The sequence below is a fragment of the Condylura cristata genome, unplaced genomic scaffold (assembly GCF_000260355.1).
Source record: "Condylura cristata isolate star-nosed mole 26May11 unplaced genomic scaffold, ConCri1.0 scaffold00008, whole genome shotgun sequence".
In the NCBI taxonomy this organism is placed as follows: Eukaryota; Metazoa; Chordata; class Mammalia; order Eulipotyphla; family Talpidae; genus Condylura; species Condylura cristata.
Genome location: NW_004567109.1, coordinates 12,507,135 through 12,533,498, shown reverse-complemented (window position 1 = coordinate 12,533,498; position 26,364 = coordinate 12,507,135). Strand labels below are relative to the sequence as shown.

Genomic DNA, 26,364 nt, shown 5'->3' with positions numbered 1-26,364 from the left:
GTTAGTGCGGTGAGTAGTCTGCGTACTGGCTCATGCTGTTTCTTGTTCGACTATTAGTTGTAGAGGTTCAAAAGTTTAAAACTACATTTCCCAGAATCCCCTACAGATGGGTTTTAGCTATTTAATTCAGAAGACTCAACATTAGATCAAAGTATAGCAGAGAGCATATTTCTGTCCTTCACTGCTTCTGCAGGAGCATTTTTGTTCTATCGTCCCAGCTAACCAGGTGCTGGCTCTACTGCCAGCAGCTCCAACTCCTGGATGACAGATGTGAAACAGTAATTTAGTGTCTCTGAGTTAGGAGTTCCCTGGTGGGTCAAATCTAGGTCTAGGCCCAATGCCTGGAATAGGCCCAAAAGACCTAATAAACTGCCCCTCAATCCTTCTAACAATTTTGTTATTAAATCTCTCTCTCTGAGACATACCTAAGCCTAAAGTTCAGGGCAGAAAACAATGACAGTGTTATCATATGATCCCCACCCCGAAGAGTAGTTGTAAAGGAGAGGAGGGAATCATTCACAAAGCATATTCTTTGCTAAGCCAGTGTCTTCTGGGGAAAATGGGCAAGGAAGGTGAGGTTTAGAACTTTAAAATATAGTTGCCCAGCAAAACTTCCTTTGCTTCCACTCATTTTTTAAAAAGATTTATTTATTTATGCATACAGAAATGAGACACAGGACAGAGGTATGGGGTGGGGTGAGAGGAATCACCAGAGACAGAGCGGGGAGCAAAACAGGCAGATCTACTGAAATACACTGCTGGGGGAGCAGTGGGCGGGTCAGGAGAGGTCTGCTGCGCCCTGTGGGTCAGCGCCCTGCTAGGGGATCAAACTCATGCTGCAGTGGCTGCAGATAGCTTCACACTGCTGTACTTTAACCAGTTGCTCCACCAGGGAGGGCCTGCTTCTTCCCTTTTTACAACCTCCCAGGTAACTTTCTCTCCCACTGCAATTTGGTAGTGGTGGTGGTGGGGTTTTGAACTGCTCATACAACATGGAAAGTTGAGTCAGCACAAGCTTTCTTCCCATCCCTTTATTTTATTTAATCTGCTTAGGGTAGCATTACTAGCCCAACCCAAAATAGTATTTATGGACTTCAGGGGAGAGGGGTTAAAAAGGACAGCAAGTATGTTCTTCAGCACAGGCAACACAGGCAATGTGTTTATAAACTGGGACCAAAAGAACCAGGGAAGAGGGTCCTGCTAACCCTGTATGGCTAATAAATGAGGACAAATTTGGCCTGCACAAGATCCCAGCTTATCTTCTTATACCACTTTCTGGTCTAAGCAACCAACCACTAGCTTCCTGTAACAGGGCTGGGGACAAACTGAAACACATACACATACACACAAACAAGGTCAAATCCAAGTGGTAAGCCTGGTGGGAGAGAGTATTTCCTGCTGGTCCTCAGGGATAGCTGACCCCAAGAACCATACTAGAGGTAATGCTCAACTGGCTTTTCAGATTCAAGTTGTTCCAAAGAAAACAAAAGGTTCTACCAAGAGGAATCTGTGTGAGACTCACAGGCAGGAAGCAGAGCTGAGCCTCCAGTGACTAGAATAGAAACAGGAAATGGGCCCAGGAACAAGCCTAAGTGATGAGCAGCAAGCAGCACAGGCTCCGGCAGGCAACAACGGAGCACAGTGTGGCTAGAGCAGCCGTGGGTCCGCCCTGCTGGAGATGGGACTTCCAGAGTCCGGACGGCTCCTCGCACAGGGCACTCACACATGCTGCTCTGACAGTGTGGGTAGGCGTGACAGGAGTGGGGATTTCCTTTTTGAGACCAAGTAAATGGGCTACAATTCAAGGAGATAAACGGTTGGCTATAAAGGATAGAGGCTGCCAACCTCAGAAAAGCCTCGCTTTTCTCTGGGTACCAAAATCATCAGTAGCATCTGTGTTATCCCTTTCAAATAAGCCACCAAAATCCTAAACAAACATTGCTTGCCCTGCCTCCTTTTACCATGAAACGTAGCAAAAGGGAACACAAACAGTGTAAAATTAAAATTCTTCAAACACTGTAAACTTTTTTAGCTTTTTGAGGATTTCTGTCACTCTTCTCAAGTAAACTTAGATGACAAACACTGGCCCAGGCCTCAGGCAGAGGGCAAGCACCTGGGGTCACTGATCTATGGTTGACTAGCATCACCTGATACAAACCCACACTCCAGCTCCAGTACAATGCTACCCCAACATTAAAAACTGCCTGAAGAGGGGCCCTCGCTGGTGACTCAGTGGGTGAAAGCGCAGCTCTATGAAGCTCTCCGAAGCCACTGAGGCATGAGTTTGATTCTGTGCAGGGAGCTGACCCACATGTGGATCTCCTGACCCGCCTGCTGCTCCCCTCAGCAGTGTATTTCAGTATCTGCCTGTTCTGCTCCCCACTCTGTCTCTGGTGAATCCTCTCACCCCCACACCTCTAGCTTGTACCCCTGTTCTGTAAGCATAAATCGATCTTCAAAAAAAAAATAAAAACTGGACCCTACCTGGTGGTACAGCGGGGTTAAAACGCAGCACTGAGAAGCTGGCTACAGCAGCTTGTGTGTGACTTCAATCCCCGGCCACAGAGGTGATCCACATGGCGCAGAAGACCTCTCCTGACCCGCCCGCTGCTCCCCTCAGCAGTGTACTTCGTCAATCTGCCTGTTCTGAATGCTCTCACTGCCCCTGCACCTCTGGCCTGTACCCCAGTTCTGTGAGCATAAATAAATCTTTAAAAACAAAACAAAAACTGCCTGGAGAAACAGCAAAGGTATCCCAGCTAGGTTTTGAAGTCAAGATAGAAGTTTGCTGGACATGACAAGGCGGAGGGGAACATCTTAAACAAAACAATGGTAGGGAGGACTAGCGGTGGTGAGGAGCTTCAGGACACCTGAGTGGCCAGAGTTGAGGTATGCCAAAGCTTGGAATCCCACAATGGAAGTCTGGACTGCAAGCATGGGGAGCCAAGAACCCGCAAAAGCACCCACAGAACTTGTGGTGGTCTCCTATTCCCATTCCTCACACCCAGAGAAATACTTAAATTTTAGTATACACAGTATAACTTACTATATTCTGTAGGTCTTCAGCTTGTCAATTTTACTTTCAGTTTCTAAGATCTAACATCTTACGTCTAATCATTAGACAAGAGAATTGCCTGGGGAGCTTGTTCACTGTGCTTAGTGCAATAAAGATAAAGCTGGGCCCAAGAATCTGCATGTCTAGCAAGTTCCCAGGTGCAGTATGCACTGCCAAATAATAGACCACATGTTTTAAGCAGCAAGAACCCGACTCAAGTGAGCTTTCATCAGGACATTGTTCTAAGAAGAATGGCACAGAGCAGGGTTTGATTCCATCCAACACAAGGGTGTCCAAAGAACCAAACTCAGGTCAACTTTCACCCATCTGAGGTGACTGCATGGTCAGCACCGCAGCAGTCCTGCCCAGTGGATCTGGCCCCTGCCCTTTTCCCAGCCACCATCTCTCAGCTGCCCTTTCCACAACGCATCTGTGTAAGCATCACAAGGAGGTCTGGGAAATAAAAAATAACATATAGTTTTATATTCCTTCATTATAGGGCAAATTAGTAAATTTTAAAAGGCAAAGAGTTGAGGCTTTGAGCAACAATGAAGAGAATCAAACTGTCCGTGTCTTTCTTCTGCCGGGTGGGATATTAAATACCAGAGAGAAGTGACTCAAATTCTGATACGTTTCAATTCCTGCTCTTCCAGGACAACAGGTGTACGGTGCAGCTCTTTTCCTGGTCTCATTCCTAACCTCTAAGATTCGAATTCTACAGGAACAACAATTCTTCCTCCCATTTCCTCTTTCCAGATTACTCTAAATCAAACTCTTAGGGCCTGAGAACTTCACAGAAGTGAAAGATGAGTGCTAACAGCTACTGTGTTAAGTGAAATCAATTATTGACTTGGAACACCCTCCCCACGTGATGAAAAACTAAATAATTAGCAGACATTAAAAACTGCAATTCGGGCCCTTCCTGGTGGCGCACCAGGTTAAAGCACAGCACTAAGAAGTTAAAACCACTTCAGCATGAGTTCAAACCCCGCCCGCCCAGAGGTGATCCACATGGCGCAGTAGACTTCTGACCTGCCCACTGCTCCCCTCAGCACTGTACTTTGTCAATCTGCCTGTTCTGCTCCCCACTCTGTCTCTGGTGAATACTCTTACTGCTCCTGCACCTCTGGCTTATACCCCAGTTCTGTATGCATAAATAAATAAATCTTAAAAAAAAGAGGTATTCTCTGAAGTAGTTTAAATGTTTCCTTCCAAATCCTTTTCCTCCAAATTTGTTTCATTGACCCAATAAATATTATCTTAAAAAATAAAATCCAGGCCCTCCCTGGTGGCGCAGCGGGTTAAAGCACAGCACTGAGAATCTAAAGCCGCTTCCTCATGAGTTCGATTCCCGCCTGCCCCGGAGGTGACCACATGGCGTGGCAGACCTCTCCTGACCCGCCCGCTGCTCCCCTCAGCAGTGTATTTCGTTGATCTGCCTGTTCTGCACTCCACTCTGTCTCTGGTGAATTCTCTCACCCTCCACATCTCTGACCTGTATCCTGTATCCCAGTTCTGTATGCACAAATAAAATAAAATCTTTAAAAAAAAAAAAAAAATAAAATAAAATCCAAATCCCTTCTTCACCTCACTCTGCACAGCAGTAACCTCCACTCCTATCTAACCAGAGGAAACAAATATGATCTATCCTCTTAAGACTTTCGGTCATGGTACCATCCTTTAAAGCTAACCCAGTGAGTGCCTTTGATTCCATTTGCTCTTCTACTGTCTATACTCTTAATATTCTGCCAGCACCTGCACCTTCCCATCTACCTCACACACATATGCAGGTCTTGAGATGAAGTGTATTTGGCCTGATCCAGCTCCCTCTCCTTCCGTGGCTTTCCAAAGTGTTCTTTCCCACTACACCTTTCCCTCGCTAATTTCCTTCCCATAAGCCTTCAGAGAAATCAAGTCCTCTCCCTATATAAAATAGGATCTAAATAACCTGCTCAATGATAACTCTAACCACCATTTTCCTTGAAATATGAATTTGATGTGGCTTATTCTCCTTCCTTCCCCACTGGTTTCCAGACATACAAGACAGTTCTGGGCTCTGATCTCTCCACTGTCTAGCAAGTGTTTCTATGGACGGCTGCTGGCACAGTCCAGGACACAGTCAGGCTCCTCCTGTTGTCCTCCACAGCCTGGGAGGCCTAGCCTATTCCAAAGTTTCAATGATAACCTCCAAGGAGACAACTCTCAACCCATTTTTACCCAAATTTTAGTCTCCTATCTCTAATTACTAAGCAAGTGTTTGTTTTTAGACATTTCATTATATGGAACTTCTCAACTCAGTTTTTCTATTAACCTTTCTAGTTTTGTCAATGAAATTTTTCTTTCAATCAAATTGTTAAATCTTCTACCAGAGGATTCACTTTTTCTTCTTACTTCTTTTTTAAGATTTGTTTTTATTTATTTGTACAGGCCAGAGGTGTGGAGGGGTATAGACAGAACAGGGAGCATAACCGGCAGATCTTTTTTTTTTTCAAGATTTTATTTTTTATGATTTTTATTTATTTATGCATACAGAACTGGGGTACAGAGGTGCAGGGGCCGTGAGAGAATTCACCAGAGACAGAATGGGGAACAGAACAGGCAGATGGATGAAGTACACTGCTGAGGGAGACAGGAGAGTTCTGCTGTGCCATGTAACTTAGCTCCCTCACCTGGGATCGAACTCCTGCTACAGTGGCTGGCAATAGCTTCATGGTGCTAAGACTTAAGCTATGCAAATGAGACAGGATAGAAGTACACATTTCTTGCCAAAATTATTTAAACAGTTTTAATAATGTTTTAATAATGTGCTTGTTTCCAGACTCTCCACTTTTCAAATGACACACCAATGGACTTCAAACCATATACCAATGAATTGTTTTTATATAACATTAGTATTATCGGGCCCTCCCTAGTGGCGCAGCAGGTTAAAGCACAGCTCTTAAGAAGTTAAAGCCACTTCCGAATAAGTTCAATCCCCGCCTGCTCCGGAGGTGAGCTGATCCATATGGCTTGGCAGACCTCTCCTGACCCTCCTGCTGCTCCCCTCAGCAGTGTACTTCGACAGTCTGTCTGTTGTGCACCCCACTCTGTCTCTGGTGAATTCTCTCACCGTTCCTGCACCTCTGGCCTGTACCCCAGTACTGTATGCACAAATAAATCTTAAAAAAAAAAATTAGTATTATCATGCTATTGTCCAAATGACATATTTGTAGGCCTGTTATTAGACCCAAATGGCCTAGACTACCAGGACCCCAACTCCTAGGATCTAACTTCCCTCCTATTACTACCTATCTCAGCAAGGCTTATCTTGACTTAACCCACCAAATCTCATCAATACTATTATCTGCCCATCCAGATCTGGTCTCTGCTCAGGCTGTATTTTCCCTTTCCAGTCACGGAAATACATCCAGTTAGTGAGAGGGAAAAGGGCTTAAAAAAACATAAACACATGTCATTAGGGAAGGGTAGAAGAACCAGATTCAAAAGCCACTCCTGAGGGAAGACTAGAATCAGCTGATCAACAAAGGGATGCCCGGGGGTGCAGTGGCGAGCTCCTGAGGTAGTGTCAGCGGGCAGGAGCTGCCCTATTCCAGTACGAACCTGACAAGGCTGCGGATACAAGGTAAGATGCGTCTTTCCCAAGTCTCCTTTCCATCATTCTCAAGTCATAGCTTACCCACCAGATCAAGAGTCAAATTATAGCATAAATTACCACGAGTATTCAAGTGATCGTGGTGGCTTCCTGCTCTAGTAATTTTTTTCTCATCCTTTCAAAGGACTATTGCTCTAAGTTTGGTCTTTAGAACTTCACTACCACCTGAGAGCTTGGATCTCACCCCACATAATGAACCAAAATTGGCTTGAGTAGAGGTCAACTGTTTTAACTAATCTCTAATGATTCTTAATGCATGCTAAATTTGAGAACATTGATTTACCTAGCTTCTCTAGATCAGGACCAGCAATTCTGTATCTATTTTCCAGCACTTACTGAAAATTCTATCCCAGGTATACTACTTTCAAAACTAAAATATAAATTTACAAACTTTCCTCAGTAAGAAAAATTGGGATAACATTTACTTTTCTAGGGTAACCACATATACTTAGATGAATCAAACAGAAGCTTCTAAAGATGCAACTCTAAGTTATTCTAAAAAATTACTATAATCAAGTCAGATACCAATTTCCAGCTGAATCCCATACAGTTTTGCCCCCTGCTCTCCCCCCAATTGAAGATTTAATAAAACCCTTTAAAGCTCTGCTTACTCATTCCTTATAAGAACCTTTTAATATATGGTGAAGTAGTAACTATTTTTCAAGACAGATGACAAGCTTAGCTTTCTTTCTTTCTAAGGTCACTGTCAGAAAGTATAGACAAATTAATCCAGCCTCTAAAATTCAGTTTAGGCCTTACTTTAATAGTCTGCAATACCTGTAGTAAAAATATGATCGAACTGTCCTGTCAGATGTACACTTTTGGGGTGTACATAATGAATACAACATAATGGATATTGCTCAGGTTCGTTCAGTCAGCTGAAGTCTTCTTTATGTCTCGCATTATGGTGGGTATGAGAAAGAGCAAGCGAGCCCTCACTGAGCTTGCATTAAATAAATGAAGTGACAGGCCCTCCCTGGTGGCACAATGAGCACAGCACTATGAAACGTGCCCCAGCCGTTTCAGCACAAGTTTGAGCCCCGGCCAAGGAGCTGACCCACATGGCACGGCAGATCTATCCTGACCCGCCCGCCCCTCCCCTCAGCTGTGTGCTTTGTCAGTCTGTGTTCTGCTCCCCACTGTCTCTGGTGAATCCTCTCACCGCCCCTGCACCTCTGGTCTGTGCCCCAGTTCTGTATGCACAACTAAGTAAATCTTCAAAAAAAAAAAAAAATGAAATGACACTTGAGACAAGCACAAGAAGTACGGGTGCTGAATAGTTCTTAGGGCAAAAGCTCCTGGCACGATTTGTAATGGAGCTCTGCAATCAGAACCAGCTGGGACCAAACCGAATGCCTAATCCCTACCCCACATCAAACAAGTCAGAGCTCTGTGAACATGACAACTAGTTTATTTATTTATTTGTGAATATAAGAGCTGGGGTGCAGGCCAGAGGTGAGGGGCGTAAGAGGGTTCACTACAGAGTGGGGAGTAGAACAGGTGGAGCTACTGAAATACACTGCCGAGGGGAGCTGGGGACAAGATAGGAGAGGTCTGCTGTGCCACGTGGGTCAGCTCCCTGGCTGGGGGGCTTGAACTCATGCTGCAGTGGCTGCAGATAACTTGATAATGCTGAGACTTAACCCCTGCACCACCAAGGAGGGCCCTGACAACTAGTTTTAAAGATAATTTAATCCCCAGATATTTCAATCACATAGCCAATGTTGTCCTGGAAATCGCAAGATAACACTGGGTCAGTAACAGCGCATTCCCTCTAGCAGCTACCCACCCAGTGAGCACACATGTCAGAAAAATGCCTTGACAACATGGATCCAACGTATCTCAAGTGACAGTGTTTCTCTTGGTGGAAGGACAGACAACTGGGAATTGATCCCAGAATAAGTGTGTTTTTACCTGGATCTGCAAGGTTAGGGTTGTAAAGATGGGTGCTGAATTATTCTGTGTGCCTTTTTAGTATATCTTAAATAGCTCAGGTTTTTAAAAAGCAAAAAAAAAAAGAAAAAAAAAAGCCTTTGATCAGTGAAAGCATGACAGAAGTTATTTATTTTAGCTGAGTCTTGAAGCTTGGTAAGGGAAGATTTTGTAGGAAATTACCTTGAAACATGAGTGAGTGAAGTTGTAAGGAAAAGTTATTAGGCAAAGAAAGGGAAGAATGCCATGACTGAATGCAGAAGCATGGGGCATTTCAGAAACGGGGCGGGGGGAGCTGCGGGTGTGGAGAGCAAAGCAAAGGACAAACAAGAATGAAATCAAGGTTCTCAAAGTGCCATCTTAGTCTAGTAGCATTAGCAGCACCAAGGAACCTGTTAGAAATGTAAATTCTAGACCTCACTCCAGACCTATTAAATCTGAAAATTGAGCAGAAAGGAACAGCAATCAATGTTTCTGATACTGTGGTAATATTAAGCATTTAGAATTTTATTCTAAGATCAATAAAAAAGAAGTGGCGCAGCACTATGAAGCTATCAGAAGCCACAACGTAAGTTCAAAGCCCGGCAAGGAAGCTGACCCGCCCGCTGCTCCCCTCAGCAATGTGCTTCAGTGGAGCCGCCTGTTCTGCTCCCCGCTCTGCCTCTGGTGAATCTGCTCACTCCATGTCTCTGGCCTGTACTCCAGTTCTTCTATGCAAAAAAAATGCATCTTTTTAAAAAATGGAACAAAGTTGTTGTCTTGTTTGTTGCGTAGAACTGTGGTGCAGGCTTGAGCTACAGGGGGCAAGAGATTCACCAGAGGGAAAGCAGGGAGCAGAGCAGGCGGCCCGACTGAAATACACCAAGCCAAGGGGAGCAGCAGGCGAGGCAAGAGCTGTCTGCTGCACATGTGGGTCACCTCCCCGGCTGGGGACTGAACTCAGGCCACAGCACTAATAGCACTGAGACTTAACTTCTGGGCCATCAAGGAGATCCACAGATAGTAGTTTAAATAAAAAGGCGAACATAATCAGGATAGCAGTTAAATGGTTTGGCATTAATGCCTGAGCAAAAATTACTCAAAAACAGAAACCACAGAGTCTTTAAGGATCACAATACCTCTAGGGCTAAGTGGATAATATGAATAAGTGAAAAGGGTGATGTGGAAAACCAGAGGGGCTGCCTGGTTAGTCAGTTATTCATCTACTTAGGTGCCAAAGAGGTGTGCTATAAGCATTTGCTGAATGAAGGAACACACTGAAAAAGCTAGAAACTCCTTAACATAGCTACGTAAGAAAGAACAGAGGATGTAGGGAATCCTGAATTCTCCTTTCTTAATATATGACTGGTTCCAGGCTAGGCAAATTTGGCATCAAACCAAACTTTCGAAGAATTAGCACCTTTGATTTCTTGGTCCAAGTAGTAGAGGGATAAAGAGCAATTCAACAAACAAAATGTCAATAACTTAGCCAGTTTACCTCCCAGATGGAGCTACTACCACAGAGTAAATGACCCATTTGGACAAATCTATAGCAGAAGCCTGAATTTGGGCATATTCTCTATGAACAGGAACTACCCTCCCCTAAGCCTAAAAAGGCTGCCAACATCTTTACTTCTTGTAGGTCATACCAGAAGGTTTTAGATTCAATAGTGCTAGGCTCTCACCTCAGCCCTCAGAAGATAAGTATGTGTTCGTACATTAGACTTCTCAGGATTAAAACATACCCCATACAGTTCTGTCCAAAGGTCAGTTGAAGCACACAAGTTGCTGTGGAGCAACTTACCACACCAGCCACAATAGCACCTTGCCCAGATTTAGCCACAGATGATAGGTGATAAGGGAGTGGTTACACATCTCTGACTGAATCAGGTTAAAAAGTACATTCCAGTGAAGTTCAGGTCCCCCAAAAGGATCACAATAATCAGTGAAAACAGATAGAGTGATTCCATTATTTAAAGGCTTCTTCCAATTCTTTAGTTGAAGCCAACAGTTTCAGCAATATTATCTGGCAGTGCTGTTTATCTAGCATGGACCACCAAGCAGGAAGGTGCTGAAGAACACCACAAACCCTGTTCCACTAAGGTCATTGCTCAGAGAGCTTCAGGATGAACAGCTCCTGCCTCCTACCTATTCCTTAAAAGTCCAGAAACCATTCCTACTCCCCCCCATCAAGTCAGAATAACCAAAGCAAATTTCAAATCCATGTAGAATCAAAATAGCAAAAAACTCTTATTTGGGCATGTCCGACTCAGTTTCTATTTCTTAACTGAAGCAGGTTATGTAATGGAGGGTTTACAAACTACTGTTTACTAGGTTTCAGAGAGCCCATTTTCTTCCTGTGCCCAGCAGATTAACTTATGGGCCCTGAGTAACCCTACAGACAGTGGCAGAACTAAGACAGCACAAATGTTCCCAGAAACAAGCCTACTATATTAATAATTGGTAGTAACTATCTTCCAGGTGTACAGTTAGCCTGCCCTCTGAGATGACAATGACAACAGCCCACAATGCACAAACACTTTCTCTATATTAACCTTTAATGTTAATAACCACCCCATGAAGTGGGTGCTTTCAGGTTCATGTTACAGATGCAAAACCTATAAGGCAGGTAAAAGTTTAGTGATGTGCCCCAGGCTATAGACTTAGTGGCAGAGTCAAAGCAGACCCAGGAACTGGGCCTCTGCAGGTCCAAGTTCTTCACCAGGAGATTATACTGCCTCCTGATACGGTCAAGTCGTGCCATGAACACTAGTCAAGGGGCCTTCCCTTGTGGCACAATGGGTTACAGCGCAGCACTGCGAAGCTAGCTACAGCCCCTTCAGCACAAACCTGATCCCTACCATGGAGCTGACCCACATGGCACAGCAGACCTCTCTTGCCTCACCAACTGCTCTCAGCAATGTGCTTCAATCTGCCTGTTCTGCTCTCCACTCTGTCTCTAGTGAATCCTCTCACCACCCATGCACCTCTGACTTGTACGCAGTTCTGTATGCATAAACAATAAAAAAAAAAATAGTAACACTAATCAAACACCTAGGCACTAAGCACTCTATAAACAAAAGCAACTATTCACACAAACAACCAAAAAAAAAATCTTTTACTCTGCCATGCGCCACACGACAAGCCATGCTAAATGTACCCCAGATCCTACTTCTTAAATGCTAAAAGATAAAAACCTAAAAAAATAAGAAAAATAAGACCTCGAATGTAAGGTTAAGGAAAAAAAAAAAAAAAACCACGACAGAGACTTCTCTGTCTGGAAAGCAGACAGTGCTTCCAACATTGTTGTCTTCTCTGTCCCTCATGCAGATCCTTCCCAAGAGCCCAAAATTAAAAAGATGACAAAAACACTAAACATAGCTTGCAAACCTATTTCCTGGGTAGGCAACTAGATACTCTACAAGGTCAGTTTATACCTTCCCATTCAGAATTTTGAACTTGAATTCAAGAAATAGCTTACAACTAATTTAGAGTAATACCACCCAAACATCCCAAATGGAAACTGGTTTTCTTTGCTTCCCTTTAGCCTTTCTGCCCCCATCACATTTTAGGGGGTGACAGAAATACTCACAGGCAAGCTCGAGGGTCTTGACTGAAGACTCAGGTTCATATCTTCTTGCCCTCCCTTGCTGGAGGTCATTGAGGGGGCTGAGGATGCCTGAGACCCAAATGAATCTTGAGATAACTCCTAAACAAGAAAAGCAAAAGCTGTGAAGGTCTGGCATTGATAAGCTAGTACTTCACAGTGAAAGGGCTAAGGGACTCGCTCACAGAGGGCGCAGGAGGGGCTGCCCAATGCTGCACATTATCATGTGGTGACAGAGAAATTAAGAAAATGCAAGGTGTAGCTCATAAGAACAGCATGTCAACATTTTCTTTCTGATGGTGCCACTGACCCTGTATCACCACCCGCAGGAAGGTATTCCTTAAGGCTAGATGCTGCTGTCCAGAGAACACTAGCGTCCATCAAGGAAAGAGACCAATTCATTTTAAAAGCTCATGCTAGAACCTCTGCATTTACGAGTATTGCGCTTCCTTCAAAGCCATCACCTGGGAAGAAGGTATTATTCCTACAGTGCCAGCAATGCATGCAATATTCAGTAGCTGTCCCATTACTCAGACACTTCTCCTGTTTTTACATTTAAAAAAATGAAATCCAAATTATGCTGACTTCATCTCCTACCCTGCTCATAAACATGCTACAAATAAATCTTAGCTATTTCTTACAATTAAATACACTCCCCTCAAAATAAAAGAATTTGCCACAACTCAGAAAATTCTTTAAAAACACAGAACAAAACCGTGGTGTCAGTTGTGATGGCACTTTCAAACGGTGAGTTCTAAAATATTTTGAGCAATAACAGCATGGAACAGAAGTTGGAACAAATGTACCGTGTAGCCTCCAGAAGTGACTTTTTTTTTTAAAGACCAAACTCAATTGGATTCTTAAGTTCTGACAAAAATCAGCCCCACTATCTTTAGTTTCTAATTTGTCTATGCAACTTTCCACTGTCCTATTTCTTCATCAGTGAGGGAAGCTACAGGTTTTTATGTAGTTAAGGTTATGCCTTTACTAATCAATCCAGCTCGCATTTTTACCCAGTGTTTAATTGGCTTCTAAGTGCACATTAGAGAGCCAATTTATATGGCGAAGTTCTCGTGACACCCACCCCAAGCTGTCTGCGGCCACACACAGGGAAAGGCAAGAGGCAAGGGGATCTTACCTGTGGTGGAGGGAAGCGCTGCTGAGAATAGGCAGTTTGCTGTGACTGCTGAGACTGGGGCTGAGGGTACGCAGCCTGCTGGGAGAGCGTCGAGGGTGCTGGCTGCTGAGGTTGCTGCTGCTGGTAGGGAGACTGTGCCTGCGGCTGTGAGTATGAGGGCTGGCTCTGGGGGTGCTGCTGGGCTGTGGACTGCTGGGAGGGGTATGGAGTGGGGGACTGCTGATGTGGAGGCTGGGATGGCTGGGAATATGGAGGCTGAGAGGACTGGAGCTGTGGTGGTTGAGACTGTGGCTGCTGCTGATACGAAGTTTGGGCATGAGAGGTCTGGGATGGCGGTTGCTGGGAGTAGGGTGGCTGCTGTTGCTGGGGGTGAGGACTTTGCTGGTTGTAATATGGAGTCTGGCCCTGCTGACCATACCCGCTGGGACCTTGTTGTCCGTAGGGAGGAAGCTGCAGGAAAGAAAAGGATACTTTTAGCATCAACTCTTCTACATTAAAAAGGTGAAATATTCTGGCAGAAGCTATACCCTAAGGATGGATCTAGTGGGCAAGTCAATTATCACTATTTAGAAGGCCTAGGATTTTTCTACCATCCCTACCTAAATTGAGCTAGGAAGGACAGTGAAGCTGGGTTATGTGTTTGTTTATAAGTAGGCTGTATTCACAATTTTATACTCCTTAATAGTTGGTTAACTTGTAAGAGTGGCTGGTTTCACCAATGCCTACTTTATCATGGCCTAGATATAAGCACTAGAAACCTGTATCCTAGTTACAATGAAGATAACAGCCTGGCTTTGTGGCTGAAAACCTAGGGTTTAGTAATCCAGTTAATGAGCAAATCTCCAAGTTACTCTGGTTCGATCTCTCATGTAGTCTTCATTCAAAAAATATCTGAGAACCTACTTGATTACATGAACCGGGAACTATTCTAGGCACTGACTGAGGATACATTTGGTAAGTTGGAGAAAAAAGGCAATAAACATCTCACCTGTATACTCCATTTTCTCATTTTAAAATAAAAAGTGATAGGTTTCAATGGGACAGACTTTGCCTTAAAGTCTTTTAAGTTAGATTTAATGTTTTGTCCCTCATCATTTCCATTATCAGTATCACTCAACTCTTAAATAATAAAAAATGCTAGCAAAACAAATAATAACAATGAAGAGAAAACAGGGAGCATGGCTATACAAAAGGAGATGTGGAAAATCTTATCATTCTGGTCAATCTTCACTTTTTCTTTTACTCCCAGTCCCTCCTTAACATTCATCTTGAACCAGACAGTTATTATGTGGAAGGCCTTAAGAAGCTTATATGCTGAAGGCCTTCCATCCCTAGATCACATGGTTTAAATGGTTTTCTTGGTAGCGGTAAACAGGTAGGTGATCAGTCACTGCCTTTCTTTCTTCCCACCTCCTTCAGAGATTACCACTCAGTGGGTACAAGCAGGATGGCCGGATCTAAACAGACACACGTACAACTTGTGGGCCAGGGACCAGCTTTCCTTAAAGCACTGTGACTATCAAAGCCAACTGACCCATGCTCCTTTCAAATGGCTTCTGCCAAAGGCTCATCCTGATTCTACAGCTCACAAACCAGATCCTGGACAGCAACAGGTTTAGGCTAATCAGAGTCACACTCTACCTGCTGTGAGTAAGAGAGGCCTCCCATGGCACTCTGCGCCCGGCCCTGCATGGTCATCGGGTACCGCTGCGGGGTCTGGGACCCATATGGCTGTCCTGGGTACCCATGTCCTTGCTGTGGTCCTGATGGAGGTCCCTGTTGTTGCGAGTATGGGTTAGTCCCGCCATATGGCTGAGGTCTCATCTTGCCCATCTGATCCATTGGACTGGATGGCTACAAAATAAAGAGCATTTTGTTAACCTGAAGTTTGTGTGGCCTCCAGTCAATCTTACCACAAATCCAGACACACAGGTCTTTTGAGTCTGTATGCCACACTGGAAACCAGTTATATGAAAAAGTGATGGTTCAGACCTTTGGGTAAATCATTTAACCTTCCTGAGAACCCTGACTTTGTCATATGTAAAATGAAGACACTGTCAAGTTTGTGAAAGCATTTTATAAGCTATATGCCACTTTGGGAGTGTGGTACACACAAACCAGTTGTGCAGCAATCAATCTATGTACTCTATGGTGTAGAAAGTTTTAGAACAACAGCACTCTGACTGGGAGAGGACAGTGCTGCTGTACCCTACCATGAGATCTCACTCAATACTAGAACTGATGCTTCAATACCATGGCTGAAAATCAAATACACAAGGAACACTGAGATGTTTCTAGTCTTTAAATATAACTGACTCTTTTCTCTTACACATGTGTGGCCGGTTTGCACTATAGCACAAGTACTTAAATTTATGCTTTCTTCCAAATGGATGATGTTATTAGTTATTAGGGAATTCTGACTGAGTTCAGACCCTTATGTATCTCAATAAAGAGGCTCATCTCCTTTAATAGTTGAGAATTTGAGGGTATGAGGACAGACATGTCTCTTTAGAGAACAAGAGACAGAAGACAGTCTAATACCAACAGTGAAATCTCCAAGTTTGGATACTATTTGGCTATAAACACAGCTTTCTGTGGGGCAAGAAGTTCAACCAGGTCTTTTTTTTTTTTAAAGATTTATCTTTTCATACAGAACTGGGGTACAGGTCAGAGATGTGGAGGGTGAGAGGATTCACCAGAGACAGAGTGGGGAGCAGAACAGGCAGATTGATGAAGCACACTCCTGAGAGCAACGAGCAGGTCAGGAGAGGTCTGCCCGCCATGTGGATTTTTTTCCGGGGCAGGCGGGGATCAAACTCATGAGGAAGTGGCTTAAGCTTAGTGCTGTGCTTTAACCGGCTGTGCCACCAGGGAGGGCCCCTCAATCAGGTCATTTTAAAATAAATTTATTTATTTGTGCATACAAGAGCTGGGGTATAGGCCAGAGTTGGGGGTTGTGAGAGGATTCACCAGAGACATAGTGGCGAGCAGAACAGGCAGATGCACTGAAACACACTGCTGAAAGGATCAGTGGGGCAGAGAGAAGACTGCTGCACCATGTGGGTCACCTCCCTGGCTGCCAGGACCTCTGTACTGCAGTGGTTGGAGCTAGTGATACCCTGATAGCACTGTCTTTAACCCCTTTGCTACCAGCGAGGCCCTGGGTCATTCTTTTTGTTTTTGACAGCACTTTATCCTACCAACGTTATATAAGACAGCTCCAGCATTCTTTTCCTTGCCAGAAACTCCTGCCTACATCTACTAGTGGTCTGGAGGCGCGGAGGTGTTTCTTCAAACACCTAATCAGACACACTCAGGCTGGAGAGTAAGCCTGAACTTGCTATAATACTTGAATACCGAATCTGAAATTGGGGGTGGGAGTATCATTAACTATCAAGTTCAGAGGTTCTTAGTCTTTACCATGCCTCAAAATCACCTGAAGGGCTTGTTAAAATACAGACTGCTAGGGTCTATCTGCAGAGTGACTGACTTTGCAGGTTCAAGATTAGGTCTATGATACTCACTTAAAACAAATTACTTAGGTGATAGTGAAACTGCTGGTCCAAAGAATGCCTGGTCCAGATTACCCTGAGGGTTTCGTTGTTATTCTATAGTTCAAGGGTTCTAAAATCTTATTTAAAAACAACAAAACCCCTCTAAAGTAAGGGGCAGGGGAAGAGCACAACTTATTTGTTTCATAATAAAGTAGAGCTGACTTGAGGAAAATGGGTAAGACATTAAATCACAGACTATTCTAAATACCAAGCTACAAAATACAGAAGCAAAGTTCTCTTAGGGAGCAGCTGAAAAGGTAACAGTGATCAATGAGGGTACCCTCCTAGTTTCTAAATTACAGAGAATCATAGTAAAACCATGTCCCAAATCTCCACCACAGATCAAGTTTAAAGGGCTATTTCCAACAACCCTAATTAAATGATTTTTTTGCCCAAGTCTACATCTATAGTAGAAACTCCAACAATGTTCCCAATCATAATTTTGACAACATGAGGATTCTTTTGGGACCGTTTTCTAGGCTCAAATCTAACAACTGTACTAGTGAATAAAAATAGCACATGTTCTTTCCAGATACACCTGGCAATGATACCAAATCACCACCATTCTCTCCTGGAAAGAGATCAGGGGCTTACAAAGCCATATCACACCGCCTATCATGAGATCTTCATCTCATCCCCCACAGCAGAGGCTGTCCATGAGGCTCCCAGGTGAAGAGACTATACATTTGCTGAATGGAAGACCAGCCCACTCTGGGTATCTGTCTCCCAGGAAGGCACAAGGCAGTCATTGCCATGGTTACCACGGAAGGTCTTGAGCAGATGCTACTACCAGATTGGAATTTTCTGTGAAGCCTCATAAAGTGTGGACCTCTACCTGGAGACTCCAATTTAGATCCCTGTTAGAAGTCCCCCCCTCCCAAGATTCTTGGCTATTCTGATGGATACTACTAGCTGAAACCAGTGATCTGAAGAGTCCATTATACACTGAAGTCCTTCAAACATGGGTAGTATGACCAAAGAATTGAATTTTTAATTCTATTTACTTTTTATTAAAATCAAATAACCACATGCGGCCAGTGGTTATCATAGTGGGCTGCACAGTTCTAGAGCAATATTCATAAATCATTCTCACCTCTCTCTTCTAAACAATAGCTTTAACTTCTTACCTACCACATCCTGCACAGTATGGCAGAGAAAGAGCAAAGGGTGTAATAAATTCATAGACTTGGGTTCAAATCTAACTCTATCACAGCCTGACCTTAAGTGCGTCAGTCTTTTCACCTAAAAATGCACATAACACTCTACATAGTACCTGGTGTTTAGATGCCCAATAAATAGTAGTTATCAATAATGATAAACAGTGCTTCTGTCTGGTTCAAAAGCACTCCAGGGTGCTCCAACCAAACACATTTTTCAACCTCATGCCAATTTTCCCTGCGCATAGTACAAGCCCAATTTTATGCAACAGTACATGACTCTGGCCCCTCCTGTCCACAGTGGCTTCTAACAGAAACAAACCCTCAACAGGAAGTCACTTCTCACTTTTTCAGCACTCTCTCTGGTCTCTCACATTTCTACAGGTAAATTCAGTCATATCATAAAATCAGTCAGAATCATAAGGTTTAGCTACATCTTTAAATACTAAGTTCTGAGAAGACAGTGATCAGGGGCTGAACGTGCTCCAAAGATCCAAGTGTAGAGGCAAAATAAAGCTCAGTAACTTCAATGTGGCAGGATGCCCTACTGCAAGAGATAGGTAAGGAGCTCTAAGGAGAAAGCCCAGATAAAACTTGCCACAGGGCCAGGGGCACACCCTAAACCCTAAACCAGGTTATTTAGGGTTTGGCTTGAATTGAAAAAGAAGAGAAGGGGGCCCTAACTGGTGGTACAATGGGTTAAAGCACAGCACTATGAAGTTATCCATAGCTTCTGCAGCACAAGTTTGCATCCCATTGCCAGGGAGCTGACCCACATGGTGCACCAGACCTCTCCTGTCTTACCTGCTGTTCCCCTCAGCAGTGTATTTCAGTCAATCTATCTGTTCTGCTCCCCACTCTGTCTCTGATGAATCCTCTCACCCCAGCACCTCTGGCCTGCACCCCAGTTTTGTATGCATAAACAAGTCTTAGAAAAAAGAAAAAGAAGAGAAGGTAAAACAATCAACTAAGAGACAACAACTCTTGAGAATAATATTACATGTCCTCTACCAGAGAGTCTTCAACTTGCACAGGCATCTCCAAACACGGGGCTTAAAATCCAAGTTGATGGAAGTTACCTTTTCCTCTCTCACTGTAGGGATATGCACTCCCCAAAGGAAGACAGCTACTAAGGGGGCTAGTTAATGAAGGGCACAAGAATCCTTTCATCAACTTTAGGAAATCTTCACACAAGTTAAAGAAATTATTCTAAAAATAAAGATACCCCCTTCTTCTGTTCATCAGATTTCTGATCCCCTCTCAATACCAAAGGGTTACAGTCAATAGAAAATGCAGCTTAGCAAATTAAAATACAGTCAGTTCAGTCATATTACTCTAGCCTCATGTCAAAGTTAAAATATCAGCAGAGATGAGATGGACAAGGATCCAACTTACACGTCTGGTGTTTAAATGTATTGTGAAAGATGTGTGATTTGCAGTTACAGGTGAAATGCCATCTTCTAATCTTTCATAACAAAAAAGAGGCCTTAATTCTTCACTAGTCACTAGACCAGTAAAATCCCTACTACACGCAAGAGAGAAAAAGCAGTATTAGCAGCCTGCAGGCACCAAGAAAAGAGGCAGGAAAACACCAAACTCCAGCTGCAAAGAGCCAGAGATTCCGCTCTGGGAAAAACGAAGAGGAAACCCTTTCAATGGGAAACCACAGGAGCAGATTACCGTGATTACACTTCAAAAGCAAAGACTCAGCCATAGACACATAATTGAGAGGAAAATGCTGCCCCTCGATCAGGGAAGTCAGGCACCCCGCTATATACTCTCCTGCATTCATAAAAAATAAAAATAAAAAAGGGGGGAAAAGCCCCCATCTCCATCCTCCACTTATCTCCTTCTAGATCACCTGCCTGTTACAAACTGCCTGCCAAATGAAATGCATCAAAAGATGCAGTTTAGGGGCCTCAGAGGCAATGTGCCTAGCAGGCTGGTCCTCAAAATACACTGAGAACAAACCACTCAGGCAGGCTAACTACCTGCATGGTGTTCCCCTGCTCCCAGCAAATGGAATTACATGCCCCTCCAGGCCAGTGGGTTAATGGAATTCCTTACAACTTCTTACTGCACCAAGGAAAGCTATAATGACCCTCAGGGGACTGCTGAAATAAGAAATGTTGGTCTTCAAATTCCCCAACTTCTGACCACAACTGACTAAGCGAAAGAAAAAAGGGGCTCAAGGATTTAAACTTGCAAGCAGGGAGATAACCCTGATGAAAATGCCCCACAGTAAATGACTGTGGCATCAGGAAAGACAAACTTGTTCAAACAGAAGTTCAACTGAGGAAAGCTTCAGGCTTCTCTTTCAATCCAAAGATGCAGAAGGAAATGACCAAGAAGCAAACCCAGAGACAGTTTAGGTACTCCAGGTTTGGCAAGAACATGAATACAGAGGGATGGGCTGACTCTGCTGAAAAGGTCTTCATCAGAAAGCTGAAATATCGACTGTATCAGTTGTTCTGTCACCCTAAACAATTAGTTGAAGCCAATACAAACCTAGAGCTATAACCCCAAATTTGGGACATTTAAATATTACTTCTTACTCCTTGTGCTTTCAATTTATTCCTGGCCAGATCTGTTATATGACTTTTAATAATAACAATAAAAAAAAAGCATCCCTGGCTCTTTAACCGAAAGAACCCCCTAATTGATTCCCACAGTAATTAACCTGCATTTTACCTCAGAGAGCGGTAGTTAAGGAAGTCGGCACTGCTATTTATAACTCATCTCAAATTGAGGGCAGACTGCCTAAAATCTAACACATCCCAGCTGTACTCCTGTTTGAACTGGGGCCAAGGGAATTTTTTAAAGCAATCTTGGCACCGAATGAATGACACCAACAGTATGAGCGCTCGAGCGGTTGTGTTGTGGTGACGTAGCACTGGAGGTGGAATGGGAGGGGGCCAGTGTACTGTGATCCCTCTCGTGCACGCCTGCTGCTCGCCGTCCCAGTACAGTAAGCTGGGAACCGCCCACTGAGAGCCAAACACAGGAAAAGGCTTTTCCTGTGGAACGCCTTGAAGTGAGAAACACATGGCTAATCTGCATAAACGCGAAGCCACACCGCCCCTGCCAGGAAGGTTAGTGCTCGTAATCTCTGGCCATGAAGCTGGCTGCCTGGGAGGACTTGGACTGGCGCCTGATAACCCAGAAAGAGCCGAGAGAACAGATGGGTAAGGACCCCGCAGAAAACAGTCCCAGGTCACGTGACTCGCCACATGGCCCCGCCAGCACAAACTATTGTCTGGCTGTGGAGCTCCCATACAAAGGCACCCGGCCTCAGCTTCCTGTGATTACAGAGACAGCCAGCAGCTGTTGATCCAGTTCCCGAGCTGGACCCTCCCCTGTTGAGGAGCATTCCAGGCAGAGAAAAACACAAAAGTTAAGGCCTCTCCCAATCAATGCACTTTCAGCTTCCTGAAAGCTCCACGTGGCTCCACTTTAGCAGTTAGAATGGACAGGGTAGAATTCCATAAAAAGAACCACCCCTTGCACCCTGGTACACAAACTGATTTAACATACAGCATTCTCATTGTACTCCCTTTCCCAGTCACAGATACTAGATATCTAGATATCTGTATCTAATAGGCCCTCATTCTCTTTTCTTGATCCTCCAGTACTTTATGGCTTTGAAGATTGGCCAAAAATCCACATCCCAACTAAGGAGAAAATGCCCAGAAACATGTCCCTCTTAAAAAAAGGAGACTCCCTTGGTTTTGTTTGAACAGACATGTTTTCATACAGTTGATGCAACCTAGGACAATAAGAGATTCCTAGCTGCCTACTGAACCTTGCCAGAGACATCATTAAACATTTCCTGAAGCGAGCCCTCCCTGGTGGTGCAACGAGTTAAAGCACGGCACTAAGAAGCTATCACAGCCACTACAGCACCCCCTTCGATCCCCAACCAGGGAGGTGACCCACATGGCAGTCGACCTCTCCTGACTCACCGGCTGTTCCCCTCAGTGGTGTACTTCGTCTGTCTGCCTGTCTGTTCTGCTCTCTGCTCTGTCTCTGGTGAATCCCCTCACAGCCCCTGCACCTCTAACCTGTATCCCAGTTCTATACACATAAATGAATAAATCTTTTTTAAAATAAATTGGTTATCCGCCCTTGATGAGAAACCACCAGCAATTATTAAAAGTTTGCAACTAACACACCAAAGTGTTGGGCTTTTTAAAAATTCTCTCCAAGTTCTGTAAGTGTCCCAGTTGAATAAAAATTCAAAATCCAAGATGAACAAAAATTTCTAGCTACCTCTTCTTGTTTATAGAAACCAGAAGGGGCTGCAAGCAGACAGACTTGGATCTTCCTCATCCACACTGTCTCTAAAGTGACAGAGGGTAAGACAAGGGGCCTGGTTCTCTTCCTGGCTCAGAGATATTCAAGTGACTGTGTTCCATCATTCTTCCAGGGGAGCAAATTCACTAAGGGCAGAAAAAGGAGACCAAAGGATAAGAGCCACTCAATCATCTAGTAGACTCACAGATGAGAGCCAACTGTAATAACCACCTCACAGCTGTCCACCCAGAAGAGCCATGCCCAAAAAACCACAACCAGGTGGCTCGTGTTTTTTTTTTCCCCCTTTGCTTCCAGAAAAAGCCCTTAACTAAAGCAGCTAGAACATTCAACTAATGAAGTTCCCAACAAATGGTAAAGTCCTTCTCAAGCAGGGCATTTTCAACCAGCCACCTTTCACAGAGAAAATGCTCTTCCTAAAACGATTAAGATCACTTTTGTGAAAAACCAAAGTCGGTTAATCAAATTCTCCCAGCTTCCAACAAATTAGAAAAATTACAAAAACCAAGCAACTTGAGAAAGCATTCCTCTTTGGGTAATGTGTAAAACCCAAGGTCACACAAACAACAGAAAGGCACCCAAAAGATAATTAAACAGGAACTGAAATACCATTTGATAAAAACTAAACATCCCTTTTCATACCATTTAAATCTCAAGAGTGGGCTGCCCTAGTGGCCTAGGGGTTAAGTCTCAGCTCAATCATGGTATGACCTGAGTTCAATCTGTGGCCAAGGTGCTGCCACCCACATGGCACAGCAGACCTCTCCTATCTCACACACTGTTCCCCTCAGCAGTGTATTTCAATCTGCCTGTTCTGCTCCCAACTCTTTCTCTGGTGAGTCTTCTCACCACCACCACCCCACCCCCTTGCATCTCTAGCCTGTATCTTAGTTTTGGATGCATCAATATACAAAAATAAATCTTAAAAAACAAAACAAAACCCAGTCCTCCCTGGTGGTACAATAGGTAAGGATGCAGCACTGCAAGTGAGTTGCAGCCACTTCAGTGCAAGTTTGATCCCTGCTCCAGAGGTGATCCACATGGCCCAGCAGACCTCTCCTGACCCGCCCCGCTGCTCCGCTCAGCAGGGTCCATGAGTTCTGCTCCCTACTTTGCCTCTGGTGAGTCCTCTCACCATCCCTGTATCTCTGGCCTGTACCCCAGTTCTGTATGCATAAATAAATCTTTACAAAAGAAAAAATCCCAAGAGCAAGGCATCAGCTCCTCATGGCAAACTAGACTCAAAGAACACCACTTTTCTGGCAACTCCCCAGGGGAGAGCAGGCAAGACAACTAGCCAGACCGTGCCTTAACTGCCTCAGCCACACAACAATATCCCTTAACTGCCTCAGCCACACAACAGTATCTTCCCCTCCAGATTCTGAATCAGCAGCTCTGGGATGGGGCAGGGATCTCCTCAGGAGCACTTGGGCTACATGGCATCCCTCCAAAATTCCTCTCATCTCCAGTACAAAGTGACTCTAGAGTACAAATGCACCTTCAGTTTCCTTAGCCGAACAATGTTGGGCTGAGGGCAGTGCCTGGGCAATAGAGAAGCAGGTGTGACCTCAGAATCCCAAATAAGCCAACCTCCCATATGTTCTTACCCTCAGACTCAAATTATTCACCTGAGCACATATCATTAACATATTATATACTTACCTTGTTTACCATCTAAATACTATACTAGAATAAACTCCACAAAGGTAAAAATTTGTATGTAAAATAGGAAAGAACTGTGGAAGAGAAAGTGAAATTCTAGAAGTCCTGCAATTCCCAACCTCATCCAAGCGAAGAGGAAATGTTTGCCATCTACAACGTCAGTTCTAGGCAAGTGTCAAGTGCTGACTCTTAAAAGGCCTTCAACTTCTCTGTCCCTGTTTCTGCATCAACAGAATACTGATAGTGCAGCACCCTCAAAGTTGAATTAAACGAGTTAATACATGCAATGAAAAACACTGTTCTTCAAAGAGCTGGATATACCCCCAAATCCACTTGAGAAATGGGCCAGGTATTCCAACTGGGATATACTTTCTCTTCCCAGCTCTGTCTTTCACATCATCTATCACTTCAATTTGGCCTTCCCTGGTGAACACATCTACTACTGCAATCCTGCTCACTTCTTACATCTATCATGATCCATGATGAATGCTTTCTGAGCATGCATCACTAGCATACTTACTTATCTTGTATATTGTCTCTATCCTAGACTAGAATAAAAGCCCCAGGAGGTGAACATGTCTGCGTGTATTTAACTGATTGCTGTATCCTCTAGCACCCATATTATTAACGACTGTCATCCTAAAAAGCTTAGAAACCAAAACAGTTAAGTTCTGGTCTCACACAATTAAGACTAGAAACTCAAAGTAGTCAACTAGAGTTTGTCACGTAAGTTAAGGTTAAATTTAAAAAACAAAAGAAAAGAAAAAAAGGCAGTCTTTGATGCCACTCTCTGAGCAAGTCACTTCATTCCCTGGCACTAAACCACCTATCAAAAAAACAGGGATAAAGGGCCCTCCCTGGTGGCGCAAAGGGTTAAAGCGCAGCACTGTGAAGCTCAAGCACAGCTGCTTCAACTCAAGTTCAATCCTCAGGCAGGGAGGTGACCCACATGGTGCAGCAGACCTCTCCTGTCTCTCCCGCTGCTCCCCTCAGCAGTGTACTTTGTAGTTCTGCCTGTTCTGCTCCCCACTCTGTCTCTGGTGAATCCTCTCACGCCCCGCATCTCTGACCTGTACCCCACTTCTGTACCCAAAAATAAATCAATCTTTTTTAAAAATGAGGGTAAATAAGACAAATACACATCGACATTGCTTCCCTCTCTCTAAAACCCAACATGAGAAGAAGCAGAATGAAGTTGAAAACACAATTTCAAAATATCTATACACAAAACCACACACACCAAACACCAAAAGGACAGGCAAGTCCAATTCGCAAGCACCACCTACTTTGTCTGTTCTAACAAGGGTAGTTGTTCAGTAGTTCCTTCTAAGAATTCTGGTAGTCGAGCCCAATAGTTTTCAACAGAGGCAGTAATAACCCAAAGTTTTTGGAAATAAACGTATGAGAGTGCTTTTTGGTTCCGTCAGTAGACTCTGTGATGTGGTATTACTGGTGTTTGTTACCTGGGGAGAAGATGACAAATGCCTAACAATGCATCTCTTCACAAACAAAAGCTCTGCTGAGAAACAATGGACTCTAGTCCATTACAGGTCCAATCTCAGATAGAGAATTTCCTGTAACACCTGACAGTGGAACGGCAGAGGGAAAGGGAATCAGAATTGGCCAGTACCAGTACCCAAGACCCCAACAGCACAAAGTCACCCACTAGCCATGGTGATCATAAAAAGTTATTTTAAATAGTTGGAAGATAAGTTACCTAAGGTGTTTCTTTTCTATACATTCATTACAATTGTAACTACACAGTTATTTATTACTACATCTTTCTCCACTAGAAAGTATTCCATGAAGACAGGAATTATACATCCTGTGTTCACAACACAGTGCCTGACTGATACCTTGTCAAAGCTCAAGAAGTATTTGCTGCATCAATGTAAGCAACTAGCATGTAAGTAGGTACTTACAGGCTTTTCAAAAGGTTTTGCCATATGATTTCTACAGTAGTAAGTCCCCAACTACTTTATGCTTTAATTCAAACAACACTACAGCAATGGGACAAGGAAGTTAAGTGAAGTTAAACAAAAAATTCTTATTCTGAAAAGTCCTGAAAAATGAAGAAGAATCATCTAGGACACCTTAATGGTATGCAAGGAATAGTACTGCATCCTAGCACGTTCACCATAACTTAAAACTTAAGGATGTGTGGTACAAGGGGTTAAAGCACAGTACTATGCAGTTATCCACAGCCACGGCAGCACAAGTTCCATCCCCAGCCAGGGAGCTGACCCACATGGCGCTGCAGGCCTCTCCCCACTTCACCCACTGCTTCCCTCAGCAGTGTACTTCAGTAGATTTGCCT

At 43.9% G+C, this 26,364-nt stretch overlaps 1 protein-coding gene across 2 annotated transcripts in view; it reads right to left on the bottom strand.

Moving 5' to 3' along the window:
* ARID1A (AT rich interactive domain 1A (SWI-like)) overlaps positions 1 to 26,364 on the bottom strand; it is a 68,518-nt gene that overhangs the window by 27,160 nt on the left and 14,994 nt on the right. For both annotated transcript variants that reach the window (XM_004678659.2, XM_012722416.1), the window contains exons 2-4: positions 15,005 to 15,217; positions 13,364 to 13,813; positions 12,211 to 12,327 (exon numbers count right to left, since the gene is read on the bottom strand). In XM_004678659.2, coding sequence (XP_004678716.1) covers positions 12,211 to 12,327; positions 13,364 to 13,813; positions 15,005 to 15,217 — 780 coding nt within the window. The remainder of the gene's footprint in view (positions 1 to 12,210; positions 12,328 to 13,363; positions 13,814 to 15,004; positions 15,218 to 26,364) is intronic.